This window comes from Macrobrachium nipponense, chromosome 7, assembly GCF_015104395.2.
Source record: "Macrobrachium nipponense isolate FS-2020 chromosome 7, ASM1510439v2, whole genome shotgun sequence".
Lineage (NCBI taxonomy): Eukaryota > Metazoa > Arthropoda > Malacostraca > Decapoda > Palaemonidae > Macrobrachium > Macrobrachium nipponense.
The window spans coordinates 19,555,326-19,581,826 of record NC_061109.1 but is presented as its reverse complement, the minus strand read 5'-3'; the positions used below and the strand labels follow the sequence as shown (position 1 = coordinate 19,581,826).

The window sequence follows — 26,501 nt, the reverse complement described above, 5'->3', positions numbered from 1 at the left end:
GCAATCACCCCCTGAACACCTGAATAAGCCTGTCACTTACCAGCCCGAACCATCATTTATTAAAAATTTACCAAATCTTTGGTTGAAAATAAACGATCAGTGTTGTCAATCTCCTGGCAAACACCCTCGTTACCTAGTTACCAGCCCACCGCTGGTAGCCCTGCCTCACGGGCCGGTCACACCTGCCCTCTCACGTCAATCACTTATCGTTCGCGGTGGAGTACAGATGTAGCCACAGCGAACTCTTTTTTGGTCTTGCCCGGCCTTCATTTGCACCTTTTATTTGATTGATTTTGGTGACGAATTACGCATCCCTTTGGATTACGGTTGGATTGCTCTTAATACCTTGTCATCAGACATTGATTCTGCAAAGGAAGAAACAACACAAGCTACGACAACGACTACTGCATTCTCGGCCACGACATCACAGAAAACGACGAGCGGAAGTTCAACAACGTATCGTCTTTGCCACAATGCAAGAACAAAAGGATGAGTACCCTATGACACGATAGTCACTCCTTATGCGTAAAATTGTAGGCCTTTGTTAATAATATAATATAAAGACCAGATGTTTGGAATGTCAGGGAGTGGTCCTTTGGACCAGATGTTAAGGTATCTCAACATAGGAAAGGTCTCGTATTAAGAAGTAAGTGTAGGACAGGAAGAGCCTAACGTAGATCAAGATAAAGACTTAGAGACAGTGCTCTTTAAGAGACTTGAGAGTAGGCTGACATCGAGTATGACATCTCTGTTACCGATTTTATGTCAAGAATTAAGTGAGGTTAGATCGAGCAATAGGGGTACTGAAATTACTAATCGTTTCTTTTTCCAGCTCCCTGCCTGTTCCAGAAACCAGCCCTAACCGGTGCTGGGGGTTATGGGGATCCGCAAGCCCACAGGGCAGGATCCGCCGTCCCCCCTGACGCGGAGCAGGCAGTGTTGGCAGCAGATTCCCCTTCCCTCGATGTGCAAGTTCTTCTGGATGATAAAACTTAGGTCAGTATAGACGAGTAGGGATAATAGGCTACATAGTGTTTAGTTTAGGAAGAGAAGTGCAGGCTTCTTTGGGTCGGTTTTCTATTAAAAAGTAGTCGTTATAGAGGCACGTGTCCTTAGAGCATCTTTAGTCTTTTTTCCTGCTTCGAGTTCCTTGCATCAGAAGCTTTTAGGCCATGATTGGTTTTTCAGATATGCTCCTTCGTCTTTAAGGTTACTTTCCTCTACTTATACGACTACGATAATTGTTAATAATCAACTAATTCTCCGTTCAATGCATATTGACTTACGATATTCAGTATGGAGAGAAATCGAATAAAATTAACTACGGTTAGCCTAGTGTTCACGATGATATATCGTATGCATATTCAGTAGCCTAGCCTAGCCTAAAGTATTCGCTGTACACATATCGGTAGTTATTTTTATATTTTGGCTAACGCTGTAGGCTCAAGGCATCTGACTTCGGATAATTCAGTACAGGTTGTAATGAAAACGAAACGAGAATCCGATCAGGGGATATTAAATTAATATGAATGTAATCGACAGAATAAGATCGGATTCTGTCCGACTAAAGCATTATAATTGTATTATATGTATCATCATATTAGCGTAGTATAAACACTAACTCGGCAGTCATTCACGCTGGAATCAGCGGATGACGATTACGGGTTTGCGTCGCCGTATCCATCTCATTCTCTCCTGATTGCCTAAAATGACTAACGTAACAACACTCTCACTTATGCCAAGTTTGTACAAACGTCTTGAAGGAGACGTGTGTTTAACTATGTTGACATTTAACATAGTCAATGAGGTATCTATCTAGGGGCATATAATCAGATGTCAGATATAAGGAATTCGTATGTATAACGTCTTCATACGTTTAACAACAGACTATTGCCGTCAGTAATTACATTGCGCTTATGTCAATTACAGTTACAAATTATTACCAGTCGTATTATCAAATTACAATGACAACTGAAATTAATATTAGGCCTAATAAAGTTAATTTAATTACCTTTAAATATTATTTTATTACTTTTCAATTAAATTACAATTACACTAGCTTGTCGTCAAACAACACTATTGTAAGGAGGTGTGGCTTAGACGGACAAGATGCCGGCTAGTCTTTTTTTGCTCCAGATTCAACCATATCACTTGGTCTCGGCTAATGTTTTTGTCCCTAGTTAGCATATTAATGAATATCTGGATACTTAACTTATGGAACGAAGTCATACTGTTCGTCTTACAATGTAATTTAAGACAAAAATTTGACTGATACGTCTCATTGGAAGCTAGTTTTTCCCTCGGGTTAGATGGCGTTAAATTTAGGATTCCGTTCGTTTTTCGCTCTTTTTCACAGGTATTGACGACCTTCACTTTATAATACTTTATTAATCCTTTGTCTGTGTGAAAACAACAGTAATGAGCTCTTTCATGCTATTAGTTCTTTTACACGGCTGCGTTTGAATTCATACAAAAAGCGGGACTTCTGTCCAGGTTGCTGATGCAGCGTAATTTTGCCTTATTAGCATTCAGCTGCATTTATAACATGAATACAGTAATTACCGTCGCACGCGGATGAATACAATAACGGATGTTGCTATCGGATTCGATTACTGTCACACGCTGATCAATACAATAAAGTGATGTTGTTATAGGAGTCGATCGCATTAACAACAAGTTCTCGTTCGGTTGTTCATAGCTGTACGGAGTTATACGAGTATATTATCGTTAAGATAATACCCTTTTAACGTAGAAGAGGGTGCAATTTACGGAGGTGGAGATGTTAGACGATTGTAATTTCTCTCTCTCTCTCTCTCTCTCTCTCTCTCTCTCTCTCTCTCTCTCTCTCTCTCTCTCTCTCTCTCTCTCTCTTACTTTTCTGATTTCATATTCTCTCATCCTATTTTCCACGCTCTCCTAACACTGGTCTCATTGTGCAACAGGTTTTTCTTCCTGTCACACCTTTTCAAACTGTCAATTTCCCTTCAGCGCTGACTGACCTCATAGGTCCCAATACTTGGCCTTTGGCCTAAATTCTATTTTTAAACCCAACAATCTTGCTGTCTGAGTTAGTATTAGAGTAGGGAGCGAATATTAGGAATATGTATAAGGTATTCATGATATGATATATCACGAGAGGATTTTAAGTATTAGGACAGATAGGAAAGAACATGTCTGGGTCTATCTGAGGGTATTCTTCCAAGTGTCAACCAGGCAGAGTACAGACAGGCAGGTACAACACTACAAGAGAGGACATCACTAGATCGACGACACCGTCGCAGACGCACCGATGGACATGGTTGTCTCTTCCGTAAATGAGAGGCCTAAGGCCACATGGGAGGTCTTCAGTTTCCCTCCATACATGAGAGGCCGAGAGCCACATGGGAGGTCTTCAGATTCCCTCCATACAGAGAGGCCAAGAGGCCAAGGGAGGTCTTCAGTTCCCTCCATACAGAGAGGCTGAGAGCCACATGGGAGGTCTTCAGTTTTTCCTCTACTCAGGTGAGGCACATAGCCAGCTGAGAGGAAACAGGTTTGTATCCCTCCCGCACTCAGTGAGTTTTGACCTAGGGTAGAGTGCAGGGAGTTTTTTGCCCTCCACATATGGGAGGCCTAGAAGGCCACACATGGGAGATTAGTTTGGACGAGTGACAAATGAACTTGAGACTGACCCGCGTACTCAATTATATTGACTGACAACTGGTACAGTGGAGGGCTGGGTAGATTTGATTCCCCACCTCCAAATTAATGTTGTTAATCTGGCTTATTCAGGTGTTCAGGGGGTGTATTGCAATATGAAGTTTTTATTGTAAAACTAATATTGTAATACCTACCTGAACACCTGAATGATTCCCACCCTCCTCCCCTCTCATACAGAGTTATTGAGTTATGATTGACGTGAGAGGGCAGGTGTGACCGCCCCGTGAGGCAGGGCTACCAGCGGTGGGCTGGTAACTAGGTAACGAGGGTCTTTGCCAGGAGATTGGCAACACTGATCGTTTATTTTAACCAAAGATTTGGTAAATTTTTAATAAATGATGGTTCGGGCTGGTAAGTGACCAGGCTTATTCAGGTGTTCAGGTAGGTATTACAATATTAGTTTTACAATAAAAACTTCATTTTTCGTCTTCAGATTCTTCACCTAATGTAAGGGGCTGGAGCTCTGATGAACTGTCACGCCCCTTAAAAAGGAGTTGGAAGGCTCCAACTTTGAATTCAAGCCCTGAGCTTTTCTCCGATGGATCTCCATGTGAAAGGAAGAAAAGCGAATTAATTTCTAAACGTAAATCAGAGTCACCTTCCTATTCTAGACCTCCTTCACCTGAATCGGGAAAGGAGAAAGAGAATGCTGCTGCGAAAATTTTACTGAATGTACAGGAGCAGCTCTCCGCTTTGGTAGGAGTTTTTACGAAGGAGACTCCCAGAAGAAAGGACTCTTTCCTTCCGATAAAGAGAACGAAGGGAAGGAAAGAAGAAACGGACGTAAAAGTTGCCGATTCTACTCGGATGAGTATGAAGAATGCGCCAAAAGCGCCAAGACGCACTAGAAGCTCCATATGAGTCAGAAGCGCCAGCCTGGCGCAATGCACCAGAAGCGCCAGCCTGGCGCAATGCACCAGAAGCGCCAGCCTGGCGCAATGCGCCAGAAGCGCCACCCTGCCGAAATGCGCCAGAAGCGCCAGCCTGGCGCAAGGAGCCACAAGCGCCAACCTGGCGCAAGGAGCCACAAGCGCCAACCTGGCGCAAGGAGCCACAAGCGCCAACCTGGCGCAAGGAGCCACAAGCGCCAACCTGGCGCAATGAGCCACAAGCGCCATCCAGGCGCCAAAAGATACGGACTTCTTCCAAAAGGCAATTAAGCCAAGAGGTTTTGTCTAGCTTTCGGAAGGATAAACCTTTACCTGACAGGAAATCTAGGTGCCGCACAGGCGGCCGTAGCCCTTGTCAGGATATGGGTGGTTCCGTGGAAAGCGATAGGAGAGGACATCCTTCCTCTGACAGGAGAGAAAGGTGCCGCACAGGCGGCCGTCGCTCTAGCCAGGAGAAGGATAAGGTCGTGTTGCAGGATCAACCTATCTCTCGTAGGGATGCAAGTTGCCGCACAGGCGGCCGTCATTCTTGCGAGAGTCTCCTATTGAAAATAAACAATCCTCTTCGGAAATGGAGTTGGATTTGGAAGAAGTTTCGGACTCGGAAGACCACTCAGCTACAGGATTGTCACGATTACAAGGACGCTGGCAGCCCTCTTACTTCAAGAGTTGGGGACTTTAAGCCCTACTGCTCCTCCTTCTCCGAGGTCTTTATTTACAAGTACGAAGGTCTCGAAGCCATCATCTTTCGTTAAAATGAAGCCAACCATTTCCATGAATAAGGCTCTCCGATTCGTAGGAAATTGGTTTAAATCCAAGGAGAAGGCGGGGAAGACAGTCTTTGCCTGCCCTCTTTCCAATCTATCAGGAAAGAAGGGAATTTGGTACGAGACGGGCGAATCACTGGGTCTAGCTCTCCCTACCACTGCCGAAGCAGATTTTTCGAATCTGGTGGATTCGTCAAGGAGACAAGCCTTGTCATCGGCAAAGATCACAAGGGGGACTTCTGAGATGGACCATCTTCTCAAGGATTGTTAATGTCCTAGAAGTTTTAACTTCTTAGACTGGTCCTTGGGGTGTTGGCCAAGAAGACTCAAGAGAATGAATCTCTTAGCCCAGAAGTCCTTTATAGTGTACTGTCCTGCATGGACAAAGCGGTTCAAGATGGATCAGGAGAGGTGGCCTCGCTTTTTGGAACTGGAATTCTGAAGAAGAGAGTCTTATTTAGTTCCTTTCTGACGAAAGCAGTTACTCCCATTCAGAGGTCATCTCTTCTTTATGCTCCTCTTTTGGACCAATTGTTTCCTGCACAACTAGTGAAGGACATTTCTCATTCTTTGACAGAAAAGGCCACGCAAGATCTCTTGGCCCAATCTGCAAAGAAATCAGGGACTTCGGTTCCTGTTAAGAGAGAGAATCGTACTCCTCAACAGCCCTTTCTAGGGAGCTCCTCTGCCAGACCCTCCTTTAAGAAGAGAGGAATACAGAAGAGAGGTAGGTCTTCATTCAGACCTATCAAGAAAGCAAAATGAGACGCCAGTCCTTCAAGCACCGGTAGGAGCCAGACTTCGGAAATTTTCCAAAGAATGGACTCTGAGAGAGGCAGAAATATGGTCCCTTTCAGTGGTAACGAAGGGATATATGATCCCCTTTTGAGACAGGCCTCCCTTGACAACGAACCCGAGGGAACTGTTAGCCCAATACAGGGACCCCCGCCCTGACCAAGAAAGAAAAGCATTATTGCAACTGGTTTTTAGAACAGAAGATGTTGCAAAAGGAGGCCACCGAATTGGTTCGGGATCCGCATTCCCGAGGATTCTACAACAGTCTTTTTCTGGTTCCGAAATCCTCGCGAGGGTGGAGACCGGTCCTGGATGTGAGCGCATTGAACCGATTTGTAGAGAACACAAAGTTCTCTATGGAAACATCAAAATCGGTTCTTGCGGCTCTTCGTCCAGGAGATTGGATGGTCTCCTTAGATCTACAAGATGCTTACTTTCATGTCCCCCTGCATCCATCATCGAAGAAATATCTCCGATTCATGATGCAGGGAAAAGTATTCCAATTCCGAGCCCTATGCTTCGGCCTGTCTACGGCCCCTCAAGTGTTCACGAGGCTAATGATGAATGTTGCGAGATGGCTACATCTAGAAGGGGTAAATATATCCCTTTATCTGGACGATTGGCTAATAAGAGCAAAATCGGAACTTCAGTGCTTGAAGGACTTGGAGAAGACTTTGGATTTGACAAAATCTCTGGGACTACTCGTGAACCTCGAGAAATCACAATTGATCCCCAGACAGAACATAGTCTATCTGGGGATACAGATGGATTCTTGGGGTTTTTGGGCGTTTCCATCACAAGAGAGAATTGCTCGAGGCTTAGAAAAAGTCTCGAACTTCTTAGGGAAAGAACGGACCTCGGCGAGGGAATGGCTCAGTCTGGTGGGCACCCGTTCCTCGTTAGAGCAGTTCATTTCCCTAGGGAGATTAAATCTCAGACCTCTGCAGTTTTATCTCAAACAAATGTGGAGTCAAAAGACAGGAGACTTGTCAGACTGTTTTCCCATTCAACAGGGGATAAAATCCGACCTGAAGTGGTGGTTAACCCCATTAACAAAGAACGAAGGGGTGTCCCTCTTGATTTGGAACCCTCACCGAGTGTTGTTTTCCGATGCCTCGGAAACAGGTTGGGGAGCAACACTGGGTCCAAAGGGAGTGGCGGGTACCTGGACCAAACAACAGGCTACACTGCACATCAATGCGAAGGAACTCCCGGCGATTCATCTAGCCCTGGAATACTTCGAAGCGGAAGTCAGAGGAGTGGTAGTTCAAGTCAATTCCGACAATACCACAGCTCTGGCTTACATCCGGAATCAAGGGGGCACTCACTCTTTCTCACTGAACGAAATAGCGAGAGATTCTATTAACTGGACAGAGGAACGGGGCATAATTCTGCCGGACAAGGTTGTTCAAGGGGTAAAAAAACCTAAGGGCAGACAGGTTGAGCAGAAAGAACCAGGTACTCCCGACAGAGTGGATGCTCCACTCAGAAGTCTGCAGACAAATGTGGTCCCTCTGGGGAAGACCCCAGATCGACCTGTTTGCCACGTTCCTCTCCAGGAAGATAGACAACTTCTGCTCGCTAGAAGAAGGTCCCAGAGCCACGGCGATCAATGCTTTCCTCATGGATTGGTCAGGCATAGACGCCTACGCCTTTCCCCCATTCAAATTGCTGGGGGAAGTACTAAGAAAATTTGTGGCATCGGAGGGAACGAGACTAATTCTAATTGCTCCCTTCTGGCCTTCCCGTAATCTGGTTCACAGAGGTACTGGATGGATGGACGGTGGACTTCCCCAGATCTCTACCAAACAGGACAGATCTGCTCAGACAACCCCACTTCGAGAGGTTCCACAAAAACATCCAAAGTCTCTCCCTGACTGCCTTTCGACTATCGAAAGACTGGTCAGAGCGAGAGGCTTTTCAAAGAAAGTGGCAACTGCAATTGCTAGAGCCCGCAGAGCCTCTACCTTGCGGGTCTACCAATCGAAGTGGGAAGTTTTCCGTAGATGGTGTAGGTCGAAGAAGCTGTCCTCTTCCAATACCTCTGTGACCGAAATCGCGGATTTTCTTCTCTTCTTAAGAGAAGAGTCGAAATTGGCCGTATCCACTATCAAGGGATATAAGAGCATGCTCTCAGCTGTTTTTAGAAACAGAGCTGAATCTGGAAATAATAAGGATCTTCATGATCTCATCAGGTCTTTCGAGACTACGAAATTGAGATCTTCTATTCCCCCGAGTTGGAACCTTGACGTAGTCCTAAAATTCTTGATTTCGGACAGGTTCGAACCTCCAGATAAAATCTTATTCAGAGATCTTACTAATAAATGCATATTCCTGTTGGCTCTCGCAACTGCTAAGAGGATCAGTGAATTGCATGCTTTGGACTCTCGGGTGGGATTTAAAAAAGACTCGGCGGTTATTTCTTTCCAGGGTCTATTCCTAGCAAAGAATGAAAACCCTTCTAAACCTTGGCCTAGAAGTTTTGAAGTCAAGGGGGACTCTTCTCTGGTAGGTAGAGAGTTGGATCGGTCCCTTGGCCAGACAGGACCTTAAAATTCTATTTAAAAAAGAAGACACAGCTTCAGGGATGTCGACAAAGTCTTTGGTGTTCGGTAAGAAACCCCAAAAGACCTATGTCAAAGAACGCACTGGCGTTCTTTGTCAGAAATGTGATTACCGAAGCTCACAGGAATTGCCAAGAGAAATCTTAAAAGCTGCTGAGAGTAAAAGCTCACGAAGTCCGGGCTGTGGCAACTTCCCTTTCTTTCACTAAGAATATGTCCATGAGAAACATTTTAGCAGCAACTTATTGGAGGTGCAATTCAGTATTTGCATCCCACTATTTAAAGGATGTTAGAGTAACATACAATAAATGTTTTTCTCTTGGACCTTATGTATCAGCGGATACTATGCTGGGAAATGGAGCAGACACTGATCCTTAATTTTGTTTTTATGTTTTTAATGATTTATTTGTAATATTGTTGTTGAGTTGTGGGTTGCTTGAAAGGATGTTCGGGGATGACTCCTTTCAATCTTAGTACTAAAAGGATGTTCGGGGATGACTCCTTTCAATCTTAGTACTAACCCCAATTAGGATCAGGTGATCGGGATTAGTGTCGTGATCTATGATCATGCCAATAGGCAAGGTGGTTTTGTCATGTAAGTGGATAGGACCCCATTGACAAAGATCCTAAGGTTCTGAAGCGTAAGTGGGTAAGACCCCTGTAACAGACCATCAAGAACTCTTACCATGAGGTCACTACCTTGCTGAGGCTCTTGAAGCGATACGGGCTCCTAGGCAGTAGCCATGAAGTCTTTCGCTGACACAGGTAGGAATCAAGGTTTTTTTATTTTTATTACCTACAACATATGTTGTTTCCTGTCTATTTCAGTAAATTAGCTGTCTCTTACCCTCCGCCAAAGGTGCCAATCAGCTAAGTATATATCTGACAGGTAAGTTGAATGACCCTCCGCCAAAGGTGCCAATCAGCTAAGTATATATCTGACAGGTAAGTTGAATGCATAAAAATGTTATTGTCATGATACAATAAAGTTTTATGCATACTTACCTGGCAGATATATACGGTGTATGGCCCACCCGACCTCCCCTCAGGAGACAGGTGGAAGACAAAATCTGTCTTAGAAAACGGGAATGATTCCTATTCCCGCCACCAGCGGCGGGGCGGTAGATCACCTGACCTACCTGTAGAGTGTGCCGCGAAATTTGAATTTCTATCAGGGACGACGGAGTCTATAGCTAAGTATATATCTGCCAGGTAAGTATGCATAAAACTTTATTGTATCATGACAATAACATTTTTCAGATTCTATCTCCTCCCTTGATACTTAATATATTAAGACCTGGGATTACTACCATATATAGACCTGTTGTACACCTCCAGTCAAATGAGTTTCTTTCTGAAAGTAATCTTTTTTGGGTAGATATGATTTTTTTTTTATTATGGTAAAAAAATAAATCCTATAAATTAGGAAAAAAGTAAGAAAAAAAAATTTTTCAACTGAAAATAGGGCTATATTTGATTGTTCTATAATGTCTTTCAAAGTTATATACCAAATTTCAATGCTATAGCTTTACCCCTTCTTACCGGGTGGGTGAGCAGAATGTAAACATTGTGTTCGCTGCCGAACTGAATCTCTCGGTAGTGACTCCAGTTTGGAGGGGTGCCCATCGTAAAAATATTTGCCAAAAATACACTAATCAAGACAGGCTAATGAAATTATCAGGTATTATTAGCACTATAATAAACGCATATTCATCTGTTAGTTTTATCATCCTACAGGGAAAATAAATGATTTTATGAAAAAAAAATGTGAAACTCAGTGTCCCTTGTACAAGGGACACTGGTGGTCGATGAGAAAACTACGGTCTTGAATAGAAATTCGGTCTTACAGAATGTTGGTATATTGCACCTGGAACATGCACATAAAGTATTATCAAAATAGAACAGTAAATAAGCACGTAATAACAAAAAAAAAAGAGCAAAAACTAAAGCGAAAGCCCCGCCAATAAATATGGAAATCGCAAATTTTTATAGTATATCTTTCAAAAATTGGGGCGATTGTCATTTTCTAAACGTTTTCTTAAGATTAGTTTCATCACAGAAAACAACTTTAGGGGCATTAGGGGTATCTAAACTAATTTTTCAAGATTCTTGTCCTCAGAAAAAATCGCTTTTTTTGCTTTTTCTCTGGTTTGGTTTTTATATATAAAGTTACTATAAGGCTTTATTTCTACCTTCATTTATCTGGTGTTCATATCTTTTATTTGTAAAATGTAATAAGTGAATAAATAAATAAATACAGTAAATGATGATACAACTGGTTTTTTACTTGGGTAGAAGTTATTACATGTTTACGCTTGTCTGGTTTTGAGATTTTTTGTTGAGACGCAGTTCATCTGTCACCTACACACGCTATAGCAGTAATATAACTAACTTTTTTGGGGTTCATCATACGTCTGGCATCGTGTCATACTGTTTATTTTGCTCCAAACTCTTTTTCAAACCGAAATTACAGAATGATTGGAAGTCCCTATCTGAAAAGAGGAGTTTTGGTGGTACTATGCGTACCACCTTTATGCACCCGGTGCGGTATAGTAGACTTCAATGGTGGTACCCAGGTACCTCCAAACAAACTTTCGGTAATGAAGAGGTTAAAACTAGGGGAGAAGATAGAATTTGAAGGTCAATAAGTATGGTATGGAGATAAGGGCATTCAAAGTTTTTCTTAGAATTTTTACTATGTTAATAAATCATGATTATTATGAATTTTATATTCCTTTTTGGTTATTAATAAACCAAAAATGTTGGTTATCACAATTTAATCATAAATGAAGATCCCTTTGCTCAAAGATCATAGCCTTGAGTACTGGATCTGGCGAGAGAGGCGCTCCTTACACAACGCACACATTCTCTCTCCTTTACTAACTCCGCTATTATTGCCAATATTATGATTTTCTGAACTCATTAGTGTTTATTAGTGTCAATTTTCTTCTGTATATTAGCGAGATGTTTTGCTTGTCTTTTCCTCTTTGGCATAATGAAAACCTTGCTGAAACAGACAAACAGACATAAAAGCAAGAGAATGTCAGAAGTGAAACTCGAACGTGTACTCTCTTTCATGTTTCTGCTTGGACTGAAGGGTGTAAAACTCAGTCTTCCTCTCTTGTTTGTGACTCATGGAATCTCTACAGATGCCATTGCTCACAATTTGGTTGTTCTTCCCAGCTTTAACCCGTTTTTATATGGGGTCGCTGTTACGAATGAGTAGTCTCCATCAATTTCTGTCCTGTGCATCGTTCTCATTAATACCTTTCCATAACATATCTTCCCCTACACAATCATGCCATCTCTTTCTTGGTCTTCCTTTCTTCCTTCTACTTCCATTTCCATCGTATGTCTTCCAACATGATGTTCCTCTCTTCGTAACAGGTGTCCATACCATTGAAGCCTTCTCTGTATATTTTCTTTGATATTTCAGCTCTTTGTCGATCCTCTTATATATTCATTTCTAATCCTATCTTCCCTTGTTACTCCCGACGTCCATCTCAACATTCTCATTTCTGCTACATCCATGGTCTTCTCTGTTTTCCTCATACTTGCTGTTTCTGTTCCATATAACATTGTTGGTCTGACCACCATCCTATGAAACTTTACCTCCAGTTATTCAATCCTACCTGAATTCGATGTCAACTCTTGGTCCATGCTTCCACTTTCCTTTAATATGGACCCCAAGTACTAGAATTCTGTACTCTTTATTTCTTCCCCACCCAATCTTATGCTATCTCCACCATCCTCAGTAATATTGGAACATATATTTGTTATTGATCTGCTTATTCTCATTCCTCTCTGCTCAAGTGCTGCTCTCCACTTCTCCAACCTCCCCTCCAACTCTTCCCTCCCCTCTGAACACAACACAGTGTCACCTGCATATAATATTAAGCACCATGGCTCTGCTTCTAACATCCTTGATCATTACATCCATCACGATGTTGAAGATGAATGGGCTATGTGCCGACCCTTGGTGTAATCCAACTCCTATCTGAAATCCATGTCTCCAACACTGCTTCTCACTCTAGTATGCACATTACTGTACATCTGAATAATTTTGACATACTATTCTGGCACCACCATCTCCCTCAAACATCTCCATATTTCTTGCCTTGGCACTCTGTCATAGGCCTTCTCAAGATTTATGAATACCAGATACAGGTCCTGTTTTTCTCCGAATTTCTCCATCAGCTGCCTTATGCAAAATATTCCATCTGTTGTGCCGCTTCCCTCCATAAATCCTAACTGTTCCTTCCCTATTCTCACTTCCTCTCTCAGCCTGCCATCTATTATTCTTTCCAAAATCTTCAACATGTGAAACGTTAGTTTGATACCTCTATAATTGCTGCATTCCTGGACATCACTTTACCTGTAAACATTGGTATCAATATGCTTTCCCGCCATTCTTCTGGTATCTTTTCCTGTTCAAATATTTTTGTCATCAGGTCATACAAGATGTCTACCCCTTCCTCTCCTAAGGCTTTCCAAACTTTGACTGGGATTAAGTTAGGTGCTGTTGCCTTACCATTCCTCATTCTTTGTTTGATGATAATCAAAATTTACAATAACAGAAGAATACTGCATTTTCTTGTACAGATCAATGTTTTTGGCTTATTGAGTTACTTTTACTAATGACCCTTAAGTATGAAAGTAAGAGGAATTTTGACAAAATATTTCGTACACATATTCTCTATTGCCATATGAAGCTCCATGAATTTTTTCATGGTTTTGCATTTTTTTGCCCTATACATATTGGCTGGCTGGAGACCTGAAAGATATCTATAACAAATTATAATTTTATTTCACTATGGTCACAGGGTGGGTGCGGGATTGCGTTAATAACTGTAGCAAGATTAGCATTATCTGTATTCTTTAACCTGTATTTTAGACTAGTAGTCAAAAGTTTAAAGTGAGAGAGATTGCTTAACACTGCTTTGTGAAGCGCTTGGAAAGTTGGTCCGAGCTGTCATTATTTTTATCTCTTGAAAACTAAATAATAGCTATCAAGTAGAGAAGTTTGTTTATTAGAATTTGTAATGTTTAGGAATTATGATAATGAAGGCAGTGGCGTTAACCCTTAAACGCCTAAGGGGTATAATAAAAATCGTCTCCCGTATGCCTAGGGGGTCTCGGAGTGAGTGCCGAAGTGGAAAAAATGTTTTTTTCAAAAAATCACAGCGTGCTTAGTTTTCAAGATTAAGAGTTCATTTTTGGCTCCTTTTTTTTTGTCATTGCCTGAAGTTTAATATGCAACCATCAGAAATGAAAAAAAATATCATTATCATATATAAATAATGCGATATATGATAGCGCGAAAACAAAATTTCATATATAATTGTATTCAAATCGCGCTGTGAGCAAAACGGTTAAAGCTAACTAGTTAATTTTTTTTCGTTGTATTGTACACAAAATTGCGATCATTTTTGTATATAATACATTGTAAAATTATCAAAGCAACACAGAAAAAATATTATCACAAAATGATACATGAATTCATAACGCGCGGATGTAAATTTTTTTTTTTTTTCAAAAATTCACCATAAATCTAAATATTGTTCCAGAGACTTCCAATTTGTTTCAAAATGAAGATAAATGATTGAATATTACTATACTGTAAGATTGTTAGCTTACAATTGCAGTTTTCGACCATTTCGGACGAGTTAAAGTTGACTGAATGTTGAATTTTTTCATATTTTTTTATATGCAAATATTTCAAAAATAAGAAAAGCTACAACCTTCAATTATTTTTGTTGTATTCTACATGAAATTGCACACATTTTCATATATAAAACTCAGTGAAACGCCTAATATGAAACGGAAAATATTCCGGAAATTGCGCACATTTTCAGATATAAAAAACTATGAAACGCCTAATATGAAATGGAGCAAATATTCCGAGAATGCGACATACGCATTTCGGAGATTTGCGGCGGAGAATCCGCGCGCGGATGGAAGGAAAGATTTTTTTTTTTTTTTTTTTTTTTTTTTTTTTGTTTTTTTTTTTTTTTTTTTTTTTTTTTTTTTTTTTAAATTCACCATAAATCTAAATATTGTGCTAGAGACTTCGAATTTGTTTCAAAATGAAGATGACTGAATATTACTAGACTGTAAGAGTTTTACTTATTGCGTTTTTCGACCATTTCGGTAGAGTCAAAGTTGACCGAACGTGGGTTTTTTTTCTATTTATCGTGATTTATATGCAAATATTTCGAAAATGAGAAAAGCTACAACCTTCAATTATAGTTTTTTTTTTAATTCTACATGAAATTGCGCACATTTTCACATAAAATTTTATGTAACGGCTAATTTAGAATGGTGTAAACATTACAACAATTGCACGTATGATTTTTTCGGAAGAGTTAGCGCGCAGACGTAAGTTTTTTTTTTTTTTTTTTTTTTTTTTTTCCTCTCACCATAAATCTAAATAAATATTGTGCTAGAGACTTCCAATTTGTTGAAAAATGAAGGTAAATGATTGAATATTACTAGAATATAAGAGTTTTAGCTTACAATTGCGTTTTTCAACCATTTCGGTAGAGTCAAAGTTGACCAAAGGTTGAAATTCCGGCACTTATCGTTATTTATATGAAAATATTTCAAAACTGATAAAAGCTACAACCATGGGTTGTTTTTAGTTGTATTGTGCATGAAATTGCGCACATTTCCAGATATAAAACTATGTAACGGCTAATTTAAAATGGTGCAAACATTACGACAATCGCGCACATGATTTTTTCGGAAGTGTTATTGCGCGGACGTAAGGGAAAGTTCTTATTTCATAAATTCACCATAAATCAAAATATTATGCTAGAGACTTCCAACTTGTTGCAAAATGAAGGTAAATGATTGAATATTACTAAAATACAGGCAGTCCCCGGGTTACAACGCCAGTGCTTGGTGTTACACCTAAACTTTATAAAACCAACCAACCAACCGGGTTACAACGGGGGTTCCGTTCTTGAGACGCGTCGTAACCCGAAAATCGTCGTAAGCCGGAACGACGTTTGGAAATATGTCTTAAACTAATAAAAAGTTATAAAAACCTTACTTGTAATCCTTTGGTTACACTACATGTTGTTTCCTGTAGTTTTATGTACAACCTGGAGTTATTTTCATTAAAAAATGCTGGTTCTTGAAGGTAAAAACTATTGTAATCCTCTGGTGACACTACATTCTTGAAGTTTTATGTACAACCTGGAGTGATTTTGCCAAATCTTGAGGGCTACAAGAACAGTTGATTACTATTTACGTATCATATAGACTAATTAAAGTAAAAGTATCTTTAAATAGGCTATATTATTAGTATCAACAAAACATTTACTGGCATGAGTCAGAGGCCGTTTAACGAAACGAACACTTCTCTGTCCTTAACTCGGAGCGTCGGAAGACCTCTCTCTCTCTCTCTGATCAAATTACTGGATAATGTCCCTCTTTGGATACTTGGAATTTGTGTTGTAATCTAACCAGAAACTTCGTTTTGTTATTATTACTGGAAACAAGCAATGATTTTTTCATTATTTGCGTTTTTTGGACTGTTATATGTAAACTTTGCGCACCGCAAGCTAGTATGTATTCATTTACTCGGAAACTAGTTCCGCATATGAGGCGTCACTAAAAAACATTGAAAAATATGACATAAAAAGTGTCGAAAATCATCATAACCTCAAAATTTTTGTTGTAATCTAACCAGAAACTTATTTTTATTAATATACTGTGCTAAACTATAAAGGATTTTTATCATAGTATGCGTTTTTTAAAAGCGTCGTTAATTCGGAGCATCGGAAGCGTCAGCGTCGTAACCTCGGAACAAGCGTCGTAACCTAGGACAGATTTTTCCATTGAATATTTAAGAAAAAGCGTCGTAACCTCGGAACGTCGTAAGCCGGAACCGTCGTAACCCGTGGACCGCCTGTATAAGAGTTTTAGCTTACAATTGCGTTTTTCTACCATTTCGGTAGAGTCAAAGTTGATCGAAGGTTGAAATTTTGGCACTTATTGTTATTTATATGAAAATATTTCAAAACTGATAAAAGCTACAATCATGAGTATTTTTTTTGTTGTATTCTACATGAAAATGTGCACATTTTCGTATACGTATAATACTCCATGTAACGGCTAATTTAAAATGGTGCAAAAATTATGTCAAAGTGACTAAATAATTTCCAAGATGTGTTACTGATACTTTTTAGTGAGATAAGAAAGAAATTCGCGCTTGCGCGCCTAGGTAACGATTGTAAACAAAACAACACCTTGATCCGTGAACTCCCAGCATCTGCCAAGGCGCGTGATTCAAAAGTTTTCGGCTGGTAGGCCTATAAGTATTTTTCCGAGAATTTAAAAAAACTTTTATATGTCGACGTAAATTACGTCCGGTCGGCACCCAAAAGACAATTTATCTTGACGTAAAATACGTCTAATAGGCGTTTAAGGGTTAATAGTTAGAAATTTTTTCAGACTAGAACCTAATATAATTATATATGCACTGAGGTCACTACTTTTATGCATCTTTATTTTTTTTTTTTAATATACCTGTCAAATTAGCAATGGAAATATATAGGTAAATAATTTTCACAGAGGCTCAGACAAGGAATAAGATAAGTTTGGAAGTATTCAAGTAACCTCAGCATAATAGATCTTATTTTTTCCAATTGTTTCGATAAAAGCCCTGTTGAGTCTAGAATTGAAAGTTGTTCCGATACGTAATACAAACCCTCGGTCCTTTAACAATAGGAAGGTAACTAGCGGCAGCTGGGACGGTCGTAAGCTTCGAACAAGGGGAGAACGGTAGTTAACTGCTTGTCCGATCGTGCGCGCGCCCGAGAGGTGAAGAATCACTTTTGCTTTCGGCCGCGGGTGTGAAGGACGTGTTCGTCATCGCTCTCTGCCCGCTTCATCGTCGTATGCTTTGTTTATATTGTGTTTTCTACTAATGATTTGGTTTGACTTGAAAATGAAACTGTAAGTACACTGTTTTCATTTTCATTACTTAATTATGAATCAACATGGAGCTATCGCCGTAGAGACGGCGATTTCCGCTCTTTTCATGAATTGAACCCTTGAATTATGTCTCGGTGCCGAGGGCGGGCGCACTCGCGCCGAGTCATGTATTTTGGGCGAAAGTGTGTAATTGAAAGATGTAAGTACTCTTTTTCATTATATTTTGCCCTGTGCGTTCGTTGCCGAGAGCTTGATTGCGCTCGGCAAGAGCCTCTTATTTTGTATGAATAGAATGCAATGAAAGTGGATTCGCAAATGCAGTTTTCTTTTCATTTTCATTTATTAATTGCATCAAATTTATTTTGGATCAATTTCCGCTCTTACCCACCCGGGAATTAATCCTTACGATTTATTGCTGTGAAAGTGAAAATAGCAAGTGCAGTATTTGTTCATTTTCATATATATTTATGATAGCATCATATTATTATGGATCAAAGTTTCCTTTTCGCTCTTACCCGGGAATTGATTTTTCCCTCTTTAAGTTTCTATGAAGTGAATCGCAAGTGCAGTATTCCGTTTCATTTTCATATTAACTTTTCACTGCTGTGCGGGGGTAGGGGAAAGCGAAGGTCTGCCAGGAAGTCGTCGGAAAGCTCTCCCGCGACTCCCTTGGTATCCGATTCTTCGTCTTCTTTCCTGCCCCCGCTCAGCTTCCTCGTATTTTGTTTTTGGGTCTTCCTTCCGTTCGGGGTGGGGCATGTCTCCCCCCCCGTGCGTGAGGGAACCCCTCTTACTAATCTGTCTGTGCTACCGCAGGTGCTACAGCCGTGGAGACGACCTTGGACAGGTATGGACCACTGCGGCTGCAGGCGTGCCTAGCATCCACGATCTGCTGCAGAGTCTAGCGAGGTCTGGGCGGTGACCTTGGAGTGGGTCTCCACTACAACCTTCACGGCCGCTATGCTGCTTCCCCGCCCCCCGCTGGTCTACACTCCCCATGCTGTGTCGTGACGCCGTCTGCCGCTTCTAGGGCCGTCGCCGCCGTACCGAGGAGGGGTATGCCGCCGCCGCCTGTGTTTTCTTCGTGTTGCCTGCCCCAGACTTCCGCTGTTCCAGCAGCTCGCCGCCCTGGACCGGCCGCCAGTACCACGCTGGCTGCCGATGATTCTACGAGGCGATGGCTGGGCCTGCCGTACCTGTCGCTGATGTGGTTCCCGCTACTGGCTTGGCTGTCCCTTCTGTGTTTTACCGCTGCCGCTGTTCCTGCCGCTCCTGAGCTGGTTTGCTGTTCCTGTCGCTCCTGTTCCTGCGCCTGTCCATGCTGGTCCTGCCCATGGTGTGTTCTTCCCCAGTCCCAGGTCCTTCCGGACAGGTGCAGTCGGGGCCGTGTTGCTTCGCAATAGGCCCGACTCCGGCCTGGATGAGGACCTGACGACTGTCCTGCGTGAGCTGACAAGAAGAGGAAGGTGTCATCTTCGTCTGTTCGTCTGTTGCTGCCCCCCCCTGCTCCCCTTCGACTTCTAAGGCCCATAAGCCGAAGAAGAAGAAGGCTGCCTCCCCCCCCTAAGAAGTCTCCTTCGGGAACTTCTAAGGCCCGTCCCCCCACCTCGGTGGGACAGGGGGTCCTTCTGCTGGTCCTCCTGCTCCTTGCGAGCGGGGTCCCGTCTCCCCTTCCGTAAGGAAGAGATAGACGGGGACCAGAGGAGTATCGGTTAGCTCTGGTACTTCCTCGCCTGGTGCTAGCGGCGATGCCGCTACGCCAGGTTCCGGCTCGGTCTCTCGTTCGCGGGAGATCCGAGTGTACGCTCTCCCTCGGGAGAACCGTGCAGCCAGAGTTCGCCTCGGCGCCAAGACCACGGCACGGAGCAGAAGGCTGGCGAGAACCGCTCAGGTGACTCTCGCCAGGCCAGCGGCCGCTCTCGCAGCGACCAGCTGGTAACCGGGTTTTGTTATTCCCCCTAAGAAGACTCCTTCGGGAACTTCGAAGGGCTCGTCACATTCCGGTGTGACGGGGGGGTTCTTCTGCTGGTCCTCCTGTTCCTTCGGGAACGGGGCCCGTCTCCCCTTCTGAGAAGAAGAAGAAGTCGGGGACCAAGGGTGTGCTGGCTACCGCTGGTACACCCTCGCCTGGTCTTGGCAGCTCTGCTGCTAAGCCAGGTACCGGCTCGGTTTCTCGTCCGCGAGAAGTTCTGAGTGTACGATCTCCTTCGGGTGACCGTGCAGCCAAAGTTAAGACGCCTGAGTTCGCTCAGCGTCATGACCGAGGCACGGAGCAGAAGACTGTCGAGAGCCGCTCAGGTGACTCGCCAGGCCAGCGGCCGCTCTCGCAGCGACCAGCCGGTACCTCGGGTGGACGTGACGGTCTCTGACCGGCCACGGGTTGAGGCTGGGAAGAGGTCCCCCAGGTCCCCTCGACCGACGGTACCCAGCCTCGGCTGGTACCAGCGGTTTGACGTGCCACGAGGGACGCACACCGGTCTCACGGCGAAAGTGAGCTCTGCAGGTCACCTGACCGCGCTCCCACAGGGACCGGGCGGATACGGTGACCAGCAGCAGCTCGTCTGACGCACGGGACCGGGGTCGACTTGCTCAGTCGAGCCGCTCGCCACAGGTGAGCGGCACGGCCAGGCCTGCAGATCGATCCCCACCGCGGGTTGGTGATCGGCTGCAGCCCCCCCACGTACGCTGGTCCTGCCAGCGAGCGGGGGGGGAGCGTCAGGTCTGTCTCTCCACTACCTTCAACTTCCTCGGCTACACGGGAAGAGCGAGGTAGCTAGGAGTGATCGTGAGAGGTGCGCCGCTCACGATCCCTTCACGACGCCGCACGTGCCACGTATGGTCTTAGGACCAACCAGGACGTACGCGCAAGTGATTGGAGGCGACCGTCAGGGGGAGAGGGGGTAGCGTCAGTTCTGTCTCTCCGATAACTTCAACTTCCTCGGCATACGCCAGGAAGACGAGGTATATAGGAGTGATCGTGAGAGATGCGCCGCTCACGATCCCGTCACGACGCCGCACGTGCCAGGTTGGTCTTAGGACCAACCAGGACGTACGCGCAAGTGATTGGAGGCAACCGTCAGGGATCTGTTGCTGGTCCTTCCTTCTGAAGGAGGAGGGTCCTGGGAGCTGCTCTTGTTGGAGGGACTGGACGGTCCTACTCCTCAAGACGCTGTAACTTCCGAGATTCAGAGTAACTTTACCCAGTTATTGCACTGATTCGTCAGCACAACGACCGGGGGGAAGGATCGCCGCTCCCACCAGCAGAGCCCCATGTCTCTGCTAGAGTCGTTTTGGGCCCGAGAGGGAACCCAAACCGACGGTGGGTATGCCGCGATCGGAGCTTGCCGATTCTGTCTTGAACCAGTCTCTCGTCTCCGGACAAGAAGGCTCTCTCAGTTCTGGCCGGTCGATCAAGCTACTTCCACCTCCTCTACTGCGACAGCGGCGTTTCTACGTGTCTTCGGACACCGTATTTAAATACTCCTTCGGTCCTCCTAAGAGGTTTCGACCTCGACGAGGACTGGAATGAGTCGGAGGACGGTATCGGCTCTCTCCTGTCAGGTGTCGATCAGCCCCACCCAGACGACGTTCACAGTGGCGGCAGACCCTTCCCTACAGTGAGAGTTCGTAACCCTCCTCGGGAAAACGTTTTCTCCTGACGATACGTTTTCCCAGACTCGAGAGGCCATCGCCGCAAGGCGATGGCTGCTCCTACTCTTCTCCAACTGCTATTCCACTGGGAAGGCGAGCGAGATCCAATTCCTCCCCCATTCCCTCTCGCTCCTTACGGCTACGAGGGAAAGGGAAGGATCCTACAGAGATTTCTCTGTAGGATCCCACGTTGGGACTGCGCTACCAGGGGGGCTTGGGACCTTCGGTCCTACCTGACGTAAGCCCCGGTCGTTGAGGAGGGATCCTGCCCCATTCTCGATTTCTACGGGAATCGAGAGGACCACCAGCCGTCCGTCTGACGAATTTCGGTGGGGGTTTTCGCAGACTGCTTAGAATTCTACGGAATTTCTAGCGCATTCAGAGTGTTAGAGTTTTCTTACGATCTCCAAACACTTAGGCGAGACCACGGTCCAAAGTGAGGCGAGACGAGAATCCCCGATATGTTACACGATAATCGGGAACCTCGCCTATGCTCGAATTCCTGGAATTTTCTAGCATTAGGAAGAAGACTGCTGCTGCTGAAAAAAGACTATCTCACAGTAGGCGACCAACCTGGAATAGAGAAGAACGGACGGGAATATCCAGTTTGGCTGGAAACTATCGTCTTAGTATTCTGTTCACCATTGAAGCTTTCCTTCGAGGAAGACTTCTCCTTCACTCTCTTTAATAGAGAACGAAGGTGGTCGATCTCCAATCCTTATTTTGTTTTCTTGAAGGAAAGAATTTAGGATGGAGATCGTTGTTCAGAATCCTACAAATATACTACGTAGGATTAACCTCGCGACATGTTCTGCTAAGCAGTTGAATGGTCCGAGGGGTAGGCGCATATCCTGGTTATTCTACGGATTGCGACTTAGACGAAAAGTATTCTAATTGAACTGCAACCCGGGTTGCCTGCAACCTCCCAGGAGTTTCCAGTTTCAATTTTATATACTTATGGTGTTGTCAACAACAACACCATTTAAGCTTTTATATTTACCGAAATTCGTTTCGCTTAAATATAATTGCTCGAGCATATCTTTTTTATGCTCGGTGGTTCTAGCCGAACGCATTCCTTCGTGGAAAGGATTACTTGGCAACTCAGGATGACGAGTCAGCGACAGCTACTGCGTATTGAATTGCCCGAGGCATTTCAGTATCAGCTGCCGCTTTGAGATAGACGGTTGTTTATGTCTTTCTCACCTGCTTTGATTGAATAACAACCATCTCTGCCCAACAATCACGGACTTAAGTCTCTGATTAACGGGGATTCTCGCATACATGATGACCATCTACTGCGGTGAAACGCTAGTATTTCATCGTCTTCGGTATTGCGAGAATTATAAACAGTATCTATTCGACTCTCATCTTTCTGTTTACCGCACGGTAACAGAATTCGTATAGTCTCTTGCTGCATCGTATCCCGATAATGCGAATGATTTTTGCGGAATCTGAGTTTGTCCTCAAAATATCTTGTATTCGGAGGTGTACAATTGTTCATTGTTCACCCCCCCGGATTAGCAGATGTATTGAAAGACATCGCCTACTCCCACACCTGCCAGCTCTACTTCCAAACGTTCAGCCCATGAGAAGTAGTTTCTTCAAGCGGCTCTCCCCCTGTGTTTCATTACTGAAGAACGCCCCGCTTTCATTTGCACAACGGACAGCAATGAAATGGCGGTTAGCGTTTTCAGTCATTTGTAAGCACAGGTTTAGAATCTTGAGATTCCTTCTCTCGATTCAGCTGGAAGACGTAGTTGCATTCATTGCCTACCTTCGTCTTCAACGTCACATAGTGTTGTTTCTCCTTAAGCTGAGATTCAACGTCTATGAGATTTTCTTGCCATCAGGGACCTCGGTCTTTTGAAGGCAATTGACTTTCGCCTTTTGAGCTTATGCATTAAGAGAATCATCGCCGCGCCGTCCGGCATTGGTGACTAACAAATATTTTATTTGTTGGTCTCTCAGCATAACTCTTTAAAGGGCGAAGGTCACGTTGACTTACCCGGATGCTTGGACAACTTGCCTCTACTGATTCCGAACCAGTCCAGTCGGCAGCTGTCAGAGCGCCCGAGTCAGTTACGAAACTATGCTGTGGACTTAGTTCGGTTGTTTCCAGAGCAATCATTACTTCGTCTTAATAGCTTGTCAGTATGAGTACTGTACATAACCAAAGTCGAGAAGAGGGATAGGTCTACGACTATTCCCTTCTTTTCGTCTTAGGTAACTGCATGACTTCTCTTGAGAAGTCAAGCACAAAGGGATGGGGATTTGTGACGCTCGATTTCGTACCGATCTTCGTAGCGAAGACTCAGAACCCTTCGGTAACTGACATTGGTTCGAGTCCTTCACAATACCCTCCCTAATGGACTTCACCGCCTCCGATACGAAGGCTATGCTGCTTTGTCCTGTGAAGGTGCGACGGAGCTGTCCTGAAGAAACTCGACACCCAGGATGAGTGTGGACGCCTCTTCATCATTCTCTCGCATCCGCAAGAACTTCTCCGTGGCGCAGGTAATGAAGGCAGGCCCTGGTCCAACCGGACCGCATGCACCTCCTTCTACCTTCAGGATATTGCCCACAGTTTCCTTGGATCTTTTTCCTTGGGAACCGTGGTTGGTTGCTCAACACGTTGTGTAGTTAACCCAGTACCCTCGCAGGCTGAACAGCATCGAGTCCTGGTGTGACCGTAAGAATGGATGAGGAATGAGAGAGTGACTGGCTCCTCTTCCCACTCTTCTTCCCTCTACCTTTGGGTAGAGGGACACGGTCGTCACCCTGCTGGGTAAGGACGAGATGCAGGTGAGCTACTCAATAGAGCACCATCCTATCCCTTTCAGTAGGATAGGAGTAAATATTCCACCACTTCCTCCAACAAGGGGGAGGAAGTGGATGCAATTGAGACAAACCCATCATTTATGATTGTCTCTTGCAAACAGGAACAAGTTCTTGCTTGCTGGTACGAAGAGATACGCTTGCCACTCTCTTAGTACTTGGCCCAGAGGTCTGACCATTGATCCTGCGGTGCACACCCCGATCAATCGGACAGAGGTTTGGATTCCCTCCCTTGCTCTACGACGCAGGGAGGCACTCCAGGGTTGGACGAACACCAGTCTGTTCACCAAAAAGACTCAGATTCCTCCCACCAAGAAGTGAGTCTTCCTATTGTTAAAGGACCGAGGGTTTGTAATACGTATCGGAACAAATGACAATTTGTCGAAAATTGCATTTTTCCTAACTATACAAACCTGAGGTCCTTTACATATAGTCCCACCTCATGCCACCCCTCACTCTGCAACTTTTTGCATGGGCCTAAAGCAAAAGTGATTCTTCACCTCTCGGGCGCGCGCACGATCGGACAAGCAGTTAACTACCGTTCTCCCCTTGTTCGAAGCTTACGACCGTCCCAGCTGCCGCTAGTTACCTTCCTATTGTTAAAGGACCTCAGGTTTGTATAGTTAGGAAAAATGCAATTTTCGACAAATTGTCATATTATGGTATAACTGGTTCATAATTGTATATGCCATTCAAGACAGGAATGGTTGCTCAAATCTTGGGTGGTAACTGTAAAAAAGATTGTTAGTCTCATCCATAATTTCGTGATAAACTTTTATCTTCAAAAGATGCAGTAGTTGTGGCATTTCCATGGATATTCCATCTTTTGTGTGTGTACGCATGAGTGTGTGTTGTTTTGGGTGCCAGGTGTATATTTTAGTGATAGTTTAGTAAAGGGGTAGGTCAACTGCTTTTGATTTTGTTATTGTTGAGCCCTTATCATATGATTGTTGTCACTTTTAATACATTTGTCCAATATTAACTCTGTATGCAAGTGCCTCAAGAGAACGCAGTGTGGTATCAATCAAGGATTGAAAAATATTTTTTGTTGATTGACAGCAATTTTCTAGTTGTTAGTCATTTTAAAAAGTCCTGTCTATCCCTTGGTTTTAAAATAATGTGCAGTTTTTTCATTACTCTTTTTTTGTGAAAGCCATATGTACATCCAAGCAAACTTTTGAATGCTTCATATAAGAGGTCCAGTGGAGCCTCAATTCATGGTGTGGTGTGGGCAATTGCTTGATTCTTTTATTAAATGTGAATTATATTCTATGACACAATATTTTCTTTACAGCTCCATCAGCGACAGGATGTGACTCAACCAAATACAAATTTAGGAGTGCTACTGATAGAGTTTTTTGAACTTTACGGAAGACACTTCAATTACTTGAAGACAGGAATTCGAATTAAGATGGGGGAGCCTATATATCAAAGGATAGGTTAGTTTCATTTATGGGTGAACATGTTAATTACAACTTTGTTCAGGTGTGTGTTAATTATAACTGTTTCTTCAGTTCAGTTGCTCTCATGTGGAAGTTCAGGTGTTTATTAATTATAACCATGTTTCTTCAGTTCAATTGCTCTCATGTGGAAGATCCTGATCAAAGGTGTCATTTTCCTAACTTATTTGATTTCATGTTGTTTCGTCATAGATACAAGTGTTTTCCTCTGTGAGTATAAGAATCAAGTTTATATACAGTCCTTGGCTTATATCATAGTTTTCTTCTATAGTTTAAGCTTTAATTAATTAGGAGCTAGATCATACTCTACATCATAAAATACCAATTTATTTGTTCCAGTTAGATGCTTATTGTAAGTGTTTCATTGAAGTGTAAGTTGTAACATACATATATGGAAGTATGTACATTCAAATGGAATCCAGTGAAGAAAAATATTATTGTTCATATACAAAACAAACCTGAGGTCTTAACATTTGGATAATACTAGCGCCAAGCTGGAAACTGGTAGAATTAATAAAAACTTGTGTGATCAAGGTACTATTGGCATCTGCACCTGGTCACGGGGTATTGTAGTTCCCAGAATGCCCCTGGCGTCCCGTGACATATCAGTTACTTTCCTACCACCTTTAAGATAGGAAGTGATCACTTTCTATCTGTTTAAAGCCGATTTAGTGTGCCTGTTTAATTCATAATTTTTTATTTGTTCCGATACGTAATACAAACCCTCGGTCCTTTAACAATAGGAAGGTAACTAGCGGCAGCTGGGACGGTCGTAAGCTTCGAACAAGGGGAGAACGGTAGTTAACTGCTTGTCCGATCGTGCGCGCGCCCAAGCCGCGCCGAGAGGTGAAGAATCACTTTTGCTTTCGGCCGCGGTGTTGGAAGGACGTGTTCGTC

The 26,501-nt window shown here is 43.4% G+C and overlaps 1 protein-coding gene across 1 annotated transcript in view; it reads left to right on the top strand.

The window, feature by feature from the left end:
• LOC135217551 (terminal nucleotidyltransferase 4B-like) overlaps nt 1-25,979 on the top strand; it is a 44,104-nt gene extending 18,125 nt beyond the window's left edge. The window contains 3 exon segments of the mRNA XM_064253518.1: nt 25,439-25,553; nt 25,556-25,629; nt 25,944-25,979. Coding sequence (XP_064109588.1) covers nt 25,439-25,553; nt 25,556-25,629; nt 25,944-25,979 — 225 coding nt within the window.
• Nucleotides 25,980-26,501: the final 522 nt, after the last annotated feature.